This window comes from Leucoraja erinacea, chromosome 5 (genome assembly GCF_028641065.1).
Source record: "Leucoraja erinacea ecotype New England chromosome 5, Leri_hhj_1, whole genome shotgun sequence".
NCBI lineage: Eukaryota > Metazoa > Chordata > Chondrichthyes > Rajiformes > Rajidae > Leucoraja > Leucoraja erinaceus.
The window spans coordinates 8,760,428-8,772,149 of record NC_073381.1 but is presented as its reverse complement, the minus strand read 5'-3'; the positions used below and the strand labels follow the sequence as shown (position 1 = coordinate 8,772,149).

Here is an 11,722-nt window from a genome sequence, read left to right as displayed (position 1 = left end):
GCCAGCACTTGGATTCCTCGCTTTGCTGTTCTGTTGATCGGGAGACGGCAGGTGTTTGGTCGCTGCAGCGGTGACATTACTTGCAGATTTCCCGCACCAAGAGATGTCTCCACAGAAGGCGGTGGGAACCGCCGAGCCACTCTCGCAACGAACCGAGAGCCAAGCTCGCAATAGTCGACTCAAGCTCATGTCAAAACACCGAATATCTTACACCATTTAATGATGTGTGTTTGTTCTGTGCGCTAGTGGAAGGTGTCCTTACCGGGCTGTCAGAGTTGTCAGTTGTGAGCCTTTAAAATGCCAATGACAGCAACTACTTAGCATTAGACCATAAGCTACATTTCCCAAGTCACATTGCACTCAGTCAATCGGAGGTAAATCGAAAGTTATTCAGCGGGATGTTACAATCAATTGTCGATAGAAGTGGCTGCGACACTGTGTATTATATTATATATTTAGGAAATATATATGCGCGTGTCTGTGTGCGTATATACACACATATATATACACACACACATAAATATAAATGTATATAGATTTATATACTATATATTATTGTATATATATGTGTGTATAATATATATATATTTATATATACAACATTTGTAAGTCTTATATATATATAGGTCACACATAGATATGATATTCACACATATCTTATGTATATATTAATACACACACACGCATATATTGTATATATATATGCAGGAGACACAAAATGCTGGAGTAACTCAGCGGGACAGGCAGCATTTCTGGATAGAAGGAATATATATATATATATATATATATATATATATATATATATATATAGATAGATAGATAGATAGATAAATGATACTCACACAAATACTCACACACATACACACACACACAAACATTTTTTTTAGCTCCCCTGGGAATCACACTTTTAACGCCAATTTCCCATCTGGTGCAGTCAAAAAAAATGTTTTTTAATTCAACGCACTTGCAGTTGTTGGGACCAGGGTGGGGAAGAGGGGGATAATACGTCCCGTTTAAATTTAGCTTGAAGAGATTTGAGTTTGATCAAACAAGCTTTGGGCGAAATGGCAACGTTTTCAATGTTGTGTTAGCTTCACACGATACACGTCCATCGGTTGCGCCTGTATCTACTTTGAAGCAGGAAGTTTATTTTATCATGGATATTTATGAAATATATTTTAGAATTCGGTGCATGCACAAAATACATTCAATATTTCTAAGCAGGTGCCGTGCATTTTCAGCTATTTGCTTCGAAACACATATTTCTCTCATACTTTGTATATTAAACGAATTCTCTGTATTTCGAATACCCAGCCTTTAGAATGGAAGTGTTTACAGGGGATCAGAGCTGTCGAGAGCATTAGGGCCGCAAACCAAAATGCACTGGACTAAAGGAATACTGCAAGGAACTGTCGACCAAACCTCAGGAAGTTCCTCAATAGCTGGGCACCGAATGTTTCTACAATTTGTCACGATGAAATGATATTTAGCGCTGGTATCTTCCCGCTTCGATAAACCTGGAGGCGGTTCGTCGAAAATCTCAACCCTTTCCTAAACTGTAACATTCGTGAGGGGCACTTGCAAACAACGTTTCAATCGCTCAGTTATGGCGTTTGAACATAGACGTACTTGCAAAAGTTGCTGTTTTGTTCAGACACTTTGGAGAGCTATTGAACTCTTTCAAAGTGAGAATTAGTACACTACATCCACCGGTTCTGCAACGATAAATCTCCCAGTGAGAAGAAAATATCCCCGCTCAGAACCTGGGCGGAACTATTTTACACAAATAATATAATGAATTATTTCCCTCTCCAGCCGCTTGGACAAAGATGATACAATCACTAGACTTTCAACGGCGGAGATTTGTGTTATTATCAGTATGACAATAGGTCTCTCTATTACATTTAAGATTGTTTGACGATTGACAATTCGTTTTCTGTGTCTGACTCGAGGGTCTCGCAAGTGGACACTTGTTATAGCGGGCAGAATTTAATTTTAAAGAGATTTTGGAAAGTCCAAGCAAGCAATGCTCGGCCTGCCCCCTTCTCGGCTGGAGCCGATGTGAATTGAAAGTGTCGACCGACAATTCCTGCATGAGACGATAAATATGTGTGGCGAGCACTAAAACAAAAAGCATTGGGGCTGGGGTGTGAATGTGCAGTGTGAGGCGCTGGACTTGTACAACCACTAAATAAATCCACGCTATTTCCTAACGGTTCAGTACAACGCTGTGTTAGCAGTTGTTGCTACATTGCACTTTGCTCCCGCGGTCCCTGGGGTCTACAAATGCTTTTTTTTTCAGAGCGAGTTTCTGACGGGTAGATCCGTTCTCTCTCCTCTCCCCCCCCCCCCCCCTCCCCCTCTCTCTCTCTACCCCCCCCTCTCTCTCTCTCTCTCTCTCTCTCTCTCTGAAACCCTATAGATTACTCGTCGCCTTTCCAAGTTGTAACATATGCTTCGTCTGATCAATCAACTCGTCAGATATGCAAAAGCGTAATTGACAATTCGCTTCTACAAGCACGCAGAGAAGGAGCCCAGCGAGGCTGCTAAATCACCTCAAGGAAGTGTGTTGGGGGAGGAAGCAGTATGTGTGTGTCTGTGTGTGTGTGTGTGGGTGTGTGTGTGTGTGTGTGTGTGTGTGTGTGTGGGGGTGTGGGGGGGTGTGTCATAAACATTTCGGCGTTGAAAGGGAAGATATTCAGAATGTGAATGTTGAATGATTAGCAATCTCTGGGACAATGTGTAAAAATGACACTCCTTTAATCTGATATGATCACCCCAATAATCTGAAGAAGGGATTTGACCCGAAAAGTCACCTACTCCCTTTCTCCAGCGATGCTGCCTGACCCGCTGAGTTACTCCGGCATGTTATGTTTATCTTCAGTATAAATCAGCATCTGCTGTTCCTTCCTACACACCCGGATATTCATGTTGCACTTAGCGTGGTATGGACGAATTGTACTTTAAAAAATATATAATTTTAGGACAGGTTCACACGATGTAAACTCCTCCCTATTTAACCAAGAAATAGTTCACTGCCCTCCCTACACGTTAGCAACTCACAATTATCGAAGACGTGTCTGAGCGCTTATGTATCGTGGAGGAAGGAACTACACATGTGCTGGTTTACACCGAAGATAGACACAAAATGCTGGATCAGCCATGAACATATTGAATGGCGGTGCAGGCTCGAAGGAGCGAATGGCCTACTCCTGCACCTATTTTCTATGTTTCTATGTAACAGCGGGACAGGCAATGGTCTGAAGCAGGGGTCCCGCCCAGTCACTCCAGCATTTTGTGTCTATCTTCACTTGCGTATAGTGATACTTGTACTGAACTGTGTACAAAAATTAATTTCACTGTGACAAATAAACACCATTGAACCAGCTCGGCCTAATTATGAATTGCACAGAAAAAAAGTTAATAGTAATGGCTTGAACACGCCATGTTGGGCCCACGTCTGAAATGCGATCGAATTATTCAAACCCCGAGAAATCCTACAATCAAATTGTCACTTTAAAATATATATTATTGTGTGTGTCACTCTAACTTCGCCTCGCCGGTGAAACAACATGCGCCTCGTTTGATGGGATATTACCACGTGCACCAGTCTTCTAGTCTTCAGTAGTTCCACACCACCCAGAAAGAGCATTATTTCAGATTGGAAGTATTTTTAACACACAGCGCTCCCACTTCCCTTTATAAGAATCAACCAGTAGATGATTTCAGCCGAGTAGTTCACGTTCGCGTCTTTTGCACTGAACGAATAAAATTGCTTCGTATGGTGCATGAAACTGCTATTTTTATTTCCCAACCAGTGTGATCTCGTTTTATAACCACCGCTGCACTCTATATCTAACCTGTTACATAAAACAAATGAGTCACTGTGAACGGGAATTAACGTGTGGGTTTCCAGAATTCGCTATTATATTCTATACCCTAAAGGCACATGAATAAATAAGAACAATTAATGTCTTTTTTTTTTTAAAAACCACCCCAAAATCCACTGGTCTGCTAACTAGCCTAGTGTTTACAAAAATGATAGTAAAAATAGCCTAGCTGTTACAATGGCCGCAGATTTACAGAATTATGATTTTAATGTCCTGTTTAATTTTCTTCTTATTTAAATTTGATTATAACAATACACGCTCACATTATTGATGAAATGCCGTTCAAATCTCCCAACATGAGTATCCATTTTTACCGACATTGAAAGCACACGGTCAAACAAGGCAATCGCACACCAAGCACACACCTCACCTGCTTTATCATCAAATGTCTTAACATGCACCTTTCATTTTTTTATGTTGTTATATAAATACATTTTGTTTTAAATCGCGTGCCCGGTCCAGCCGTCACCTTCAGCTCTCCACGTAAGCACAGTTTTAGTTTCCCGGCGGATACCAATGTTTTTAATAGTTACTACATACCTTGAGGGAAAACCACCCGCATCTTCAAGTAACTGGTTGTCAGCCTTATGATGGAAGCTTTGTCGAGCTGTGATGTTATTGCAGACGGCAGCGGCAGCAATTTGGCTAGTTCGTAAAATTCACTGTTTTCCTTCTCCCGTCTCGTTCGGGCAGCATTTTTGGATTTTTCCTTCATTTCGATTTATTGTCCTTTTTTCTTACAGCGCGGCCGCCACAGGTTCATTCCCACCCCCCCGAGTAAAGAAACCGGTTGTGGTTTTAACGCCAAGTGCGAAGCCAGCATATAAATGTCGAAATTAATTGCGTTTTTTTTTTAAAAGGGGGGGTGGTGAATACCTACCCTCCCCTTTTTCAATTAAACTAAATATGCCAACATTACACGGGGAAGCCTTGACGTTGAAACACTCAAGAACATCCAAACCTGGATGGAAGTCGCCGGAGCAAGTCAGTGTGTTTTATATGTGTGGAGTATGAGGTTTTGACAGCAATCCAATGTAGATCAAGACTCTTGCAGCGGGCTTGTCATGACTGTGCCGGGGACTCGATCGTGGCTTTGTACCTGGAGGGGGACTGTTTTCGCAGCGAAGGTGCCATAATCCAGCCAAAACCTCAAAGTCCCAAACTTGCCCCTCTCTTGCAGCTCTCTCCAGCTGCAATTGTCAAAGCGCTCCTCCACTTCTCATACCCGCGGGTGACAGGGGTCTGCAAGAAGACAAGAAACACACCGGGCAATTACAAGAGCAAAAAGGCAAGCAGAAGCAAGGCATGATCAGGTAGCTCACGATTTTCATTCTAATCACAACGGCAGCCTAATTCATAAACACACCAACAAGAAAGACGTTAAACCCAAACACAACATGTTGCAGACACGGGCTATGTTTATTGAAGCCACCAACTTTGCAATTCTACCTGTGTTCGTTTGTTTCCAATCCTAGATTATTTACTTGGCTTTTTGGCGCGGCGCTCACTGGTGCCTGCATTATTTGTGCCCGCATGTGTCTTGCTGCTCACCTTGCGTTACCCATTAAAAGTCAAGTTGCATTTTTCTGGGGGTGGGGGCGAACTTGGGCAATCTTCTGCAAACGGCTGGGAAAGTGGCCAAAGGGCAGCAGCGTCCTCGGGTTTGTTGTGCGTTAATTTGTTTCTCTCTCTCTGCTTCCCCCTCCCCTCCTCCCTTTCGGCTGTGCTGAGGGGTGGCGGGCGGGCGGGCGGCCGCTGCTGTGCGGACTGCTCGCTGCGCTGAACTTTGCTTGCCTGCCGAGCTGTGAGCGGTGGAACTTTCCGCCGCCAGTCTTTTCCCAGTCCGCCCCCGGGCGCCCGCCCGCCCGCCCGCCCAGCGCCGCTCCCATTGGCGCCGGGCGTGATGTTAGACGTAGGCTTTAACCTCCAACCCCAAGCAAGAAGCATTATTACTCCCTGCACCCAGAATCCATTCCTAAATTGCAACGGTAACTGATTACTCTTTATTAAACTAATGCGGGAAGAAACCCCTGTTTATTGCAGAGGGATAATTATACGCAGAACTGTAGTTCGTGTTGTATATACATTGCACTAAATAGTTTAAATATAATGCAATGCCTGGTTTCAAAAGCACTCGCTAGAATTGAGAAGATTGAGGGGGGATCTTATAGAAACTTACAAAATTCTTAAGGGGTTGGACAGGCTAGATGCAGGAATATTGTTCCCAATGTTGGGGAAGTCCAGAACAAGGAGTCACAGTTTAGGGATAAAGGGGAAATCTTTTAGGACCGAGATGAGGAAAACATTTTTCACACAGAGAGTGGCGAATCTCTGGAATTCTGCCACAGAAGGTAGTTGAGGCCAGTTCATTGGCTATATTTAAGAGTGAGTTAGATGTGGCCCTGGTGGCTAAAGGGATCAGGGGGTATGGAGAGAAGGCAGGTATAGGATACTGAGTTGGATGATCAGCCATGATCATATTGAATGGCGGTGCAGGCTCGAAGGGCCGAATGGCCTACTCCTGCACCTATTTTCTATGTTTCTGTGTTTCTATTAATCGGAGCATATCGAGAGGCTGAAGAAGGGTCTCGACCCGTAACGTCACCTATTCTTTTTCTCATGAGATGCTGCCTGACCCGCCGAGTTACTCCAGCATTTTGTGTCTATCTATTGATATATTTATAGAGTTTCCAAGCCTCTCAATATTAGCTATGCGAAATACATTTAGTACAATAACCGTGCATCTGTGTTTACCAGGTCCATAAAGTCCCCAAGCAAAAGAACACAAAAAGTGTTGGAAGAACTCAGCCATTCAGGCAGCATCTGGGGAGGGAAATGGACAGGCGATGTTTTAAGGTCGTAAGTGTTTGGAGCAAATCAGGCCATTCGGCCCATCAAGTTTACTCCGCCATTCAATCATAGCCGGTCTATCTTTCCTTCCCAACCCAATTCTCCTGCCTTCTCCCCATAACCGTTGACACCCGTACTAATCAAGCATCTACCTATCTCTGCCTTAAACATGTCCGCTGGCTCGGCCTCCACAGTCTTCTGTGGCAAAGAATGTTTTGGGTCGGGACCTTTCTTCCGGCTAATTGTCCCAAAATAAACATTTTTGTTTTCGAAGCGTAAAAGTTATTGAATTTGGAATATGTTATTGTAAACGAGCTGCTAAGACTAGGACCCGAACATCCTCTTTAAATCTGGCAATAATTCAAAATGGAAATTAAATATAAATGTTGAGTAGGGGGGAAATTAAGGTCTTCGAGATGTGTGATTAGGCACCTTTATACATGACAAACGCCTCTTTAAGCACACCAGTGCTAAAGATACAGCAACGAGTTAAACGAAACTTACTGATATTGTCTTCACATCGCCCTGCTATGAATTAAAACAAAACAACGAGTGCAAGATAACTTTAAGTTTCTTCAACATGTTAGGGACACCGCGACTGACATACAAATGATAATTACAATTTTCCACTTTGCAAGAGTGAAGTGCATTTAAAAATACCGTTGCAAAATACCAATTACACGACCAGAGTTTGTAAAACATGTACTCATTACGTAAGCAATGTGATAATCACAAAAATGATCGAAATATATTCCAAAGTACCAGTAACCAATGTGCGGTGATGAAAACGTACACGATTACCGATGCTTCTATAATCTAAAACACATTTTAAGAAGTATTCACCCTTCATCCATCAACGATTGCAGAGCGAATCCGCTTCAATTTTAAAATCGCTCAATGTTTCAAACGTGCTATGTTTGCGTTTGGGTGAATGGGAAGATAGGTTCTGCAGAATGTGGCGATTTCTATCCGGGTGTCTGCACAAGCTGTTAATTTATTTTCCATATGTCACAATTGTCTGCACCTTAATTCCCCCCCACACACAAACGCTGTTGTATTTATATTGCTAATAAGAGGCACATATTATTGCCACACTGCAGCGCAAAGGTGATACTAAAGATGTCTTTAATGAGGCCTCCGCTAATGAATATTAATCACACCACAGCGGTTTTTAAGGTTTCACGACGAAATAAAAGTCGAGACATGTTCTGAAGCGCATACAATTATTATTAAGATCAATGTATAAGTCATTCCTGGCCTTAAAATAAATCACACTAAAACACGGCCAGCTTCATCAATGGATACCTGGAATTTACTTGAAATAACCCCTGTTTTCTTTTCACGAATCCTTCGATCCTAATATGCGTGCAATTGAATGTAGTTTTAATCCTCCATAATCCCGTTCCCTCAAAGATTTTAAAGGGATATTCTGCATGTGTGTGATTAATTATTAATTAATGTATTAGAGTGAGTGGTTTTGCAAGGTTTATTTCCGTGCTGTGCGAAGCGCAAGATTCTGACGAGTGAGAAGGGACTAACTTCGAGTAGAACCAGCCTCTTGTGAAATTAGTCCCTGACCATTACCATTGCGAATCTTAATGTTACTGCGAAAGTGAACCCAAGGATATTCACTGCGGAAATGTTATGAAGAACAATGAATAATTTACCCAAAACACAAAAAAAAAACATTCTATTTGTACCCTATTTGTATCTCTGTGTCTCCCTCTCCCATGTCTCTCAGTCCGAAGACCCGAAACGTCACTCTCCAGATATGCTGCCTGTCCGGCTGAGTTACTCCAGCACTGTGCGTCTATCTTCGGGGTAAACCAGCGTCTGCAGCTCCTCCCTGCACACAGAAACATTATTCACAGAAACATTGAAACCAATTGTTGGTGCTGCAAGCAAATAGACGGTTGGATTAACAGAATTTCTCAAGAGTTCTGTGCTTTCTTGGACTCGTCCAGGAATTAAAAAAATCTTACACATTTTCAATACGATTCTACTTTCCCGTTTAATAAACGGAAATAAACTTTCGTTCGTGTAAATAAATAACATTGTACACACCCACTGTGGACTGTTGTCCCTAACATATCTTCAGAGCTGAAGTGAAAGAAAGTTAAGTTAGTAAAACACAAATAAATATGTAGGAGGACAATTACCAGGCCGATTATATTGTGAACACGATATTTAAATCCACCTGCCTCGGGGAAGTGAAGCCATATTTTTTTTTTTTGCGATTTATTGCAACGGTACTATTTCAGATATACATCACAACTTTTTTTCTGAGAGACAGTGGTGTGAAACTTTGGGGTGGGAAACTTACTTATCAATTTCCAGAGTATTTTCTAAACAAAAACAACGCGTTCTGTACATATATAGAACTGCAGATGCTGGTTTACACCAAAGGTCACAGCGTGCTGGAGTAACTCAGCGGGTCAGGCAATATCTCTGGAGAGCATGGATATGTTACCTTTTGGGTCGAGACCCTTCTTTACACATTATACCACGAAAAAAAAGGCAGATTGCATCCAAGACGTATGGGTTTTGGGGCATAAAGGTAATCGAGAGCTGGGGATTACTACACGATAGTGGCGGCAAGCAGAAGAGCATATTCTGACAGCAGCGTAAAAGACAAGATGGGCTGAACGGTCTCTTGCTGTTTCTATTTCTTTATATTTTCGAAATCAGTTGTTCGATCCACGGGTAATACCGTTAAAATAATGTTCAATAAAGGCATTAACTTGTTATATGTGGGATTTTTTTTTGTCCAAAAATAAATTTTATTAGGAATAAAAATATATACAAAACAAAAACTGTGTAAAAACTCTGCAGACATTATTAGCGTCTACTTAATTCAACAGTGACATAGAGTCTCGAGGCGAAACGTCACCCATTCCTTCTCTCCAGAGATGCTGCCCGTCCCGCTGAGTTACTCCAGCTATTCGGTGTAAACCAGCAGCTGCTGTTTCTTCCTCCACGCGTCGCTCGCAGTTATTCCCGCTTCCGCGACCATTGCATTGCATGCTCCGCCTCGCTAGCACCTTGCAATTCTCCTCCTGTGTGTCAAATCGACCCTCAAACTCTTTTTGTTTTTGTTTTGTTTTTTTTTAATTAGGTGCAGGAGTAGGCCATTCGGCCCTTCGAGCCTGCACCGCCACTCAATATGATCATGGCTGATCATCCAACTCAGTATCCCGTACCTGCCTTCTCTCCATACCCTCTGATCCCCTTAGCCACAAGGGCCACATCTAACTCCCTCTTAAATATAGCCAATGAACTGGCCTCGACTACCCTCTGTGGCAGAGAGTTCCAGAGATTCACCACTCTGTGTGTGAAAAAAGTTATTCTCATCTCGGTTTTAAAGGATTTCCCCCTTATCCTTAAGCTGTGACTCCTTGTCCTGGACTTCCCCCAACATCGGGAGCATCGGACTATTCTGTGTTGGAAGCAACTGCAGATGCTGGTTTAATCCGAAGATAGGCACAAAAAGCTGGACTAACTCAGCGGGACAGGCAGCATCTCTGGAGAGAAGGAATGGGCGGCGTTTCGGGTCGAGACCCTTCTGTAATATAAGACACTTAAGTTTAAAGCTGCTGCAATCGTTATTTTTTTTTAATTTCAAGTTTGAACGAAGTTCCCTTTTCACATCTAACATGCTGGAACAGATTTACACCAAGGTTGTGCTCTTGTCCGACTCCACCCCGCGATGTGTCTACAACCATGAGAACGTTGGAGGGGAATGAAGAACCAGAGGATTTAAGAAGAGTCTGAAGAAGGGGTTCGGCCCGAAACGTTGCCTATCTCCTTCGCTCCATAGATGCTGCCTCACCCGCTGAGTTTCTCCAGCATTTTTGCCTACCTTCGAAGAACCAAATGACATGGGTTTAAGGCAGGGGTGGGGGAGATTTAATAGGAACCTGAGATGTAATCTTTTCACACAAAGGGTGGTGGGTGTATGGAACGAGCTGCCGGAGGGGGTAGTTGAGGCAGGTAGGAACGCAACATTTGAAACATTACATGGATGGGACAGGTTTAGAGGGATATCGGCCAAACGCAGGCAGGTGGGACCAGTGTAGATGGGGCACGTTGGTCAGCATGGCCAAGTTGGGCCGAAGGGCCTGGGTTCTACGTTGTATGACCCTATGACTATAACATAGTACAGGATCAGGCCCTTCGGTCCACAATGTCTGACCCAGAGATTATACCAAATCTAACTCGTAGATTAGATTAAAAATCAGATTTAATACTCTTCAATATAACCCATATTATATTTTCAGAAAACAACAAACTCCACAGCCCTGCATTGCCTGTATATACATGTACCTATTCAAAAGTCACAATCGTATCGGTTTTATAACCATGAGGCCCAAGCTTAGACCGTCATAGAGTCTATAGTGTGGAAGCAGGCCCTTCGGCCCATCTTGCCCACACCGGCCAACACGTCGCAGCTACACTAGTCCCACCTGCCTGCGTTTGGCCCATACCCTCTAAACCTGTCCTATCCATGAACCTGTCTAACTGTTTCTTAAACGTTGCGATAGTCCCAGCCTCAACTACCTCCTCTGGCAGCTCGTTCCATACACCCACCACCCTTCGTGTGAAAAAGTTACCGCTCAGATTCCTATTAAATCTTTTCCCCTTCACCTTGAACCCATGTCCTCTGGTTCTCGATTCGCCTACTCTGGGCAAGAGACTTATCCGATGCTGCCTGGCCTGCCACGTTTTCCAGCACGTTCAGCTTTCTTTCAGATATCCCGCATCTGCAATTTTTGTTTGATTTTTCTTCGCAAGATTTTAACTTTCTTCCGCCAAGTGTGTTGTCGCCAGCTCTCGCCGTTAACGCGAGCACGTAAACGGGCGTGGATGTGAAACATACATACATACATGGGCTTTAAACCGGCACCTTTACTGCAGCGTCTCCTTGGTTAATCTGACATGTGGAGCCACTCACGTTACATATTTTAAAACAACAGCGCGAAAAC

At 43.1% G+C, this 11,722-nt stretch overlaps 1 protein-coding gene across 2 annotated transcripts in view; it reads right to left on the bottom strand.

The window, feature by feature from the left end:
• The window catches only part of sim1a (SIM bHLH transcription factor 1a), a 92,441-nt gene extending 86,734 nt beyond the window's left edge, over positions 1–5,707 (bottom strand). The window contains exons 1-2 of one of the 2 annotated variants that reach the window (XM_055635018.1): positions 5,340–5,707; positions 4,431–5,132 (exon numbers count right to left, since the gene is read on the bottom strand). In XM_055635018.1, coding sequence (XP_055490993.1) covers positions 4,431–4,605 — 175 coding nt within the window. In that variant the 5' untranslated portion in view covers positions 4,606–5,132; positions 5,340–5,707. The remainder of the gene's footprint in view (positions 1–4,430; positions 5,133–5,339) is intronic. The other variant, XM_055635017.1, reaches the window with a different exon arrangement.
• Between the last annotated feature and the right edge of the window lie 6,015 nt (positions 5,708–11,722).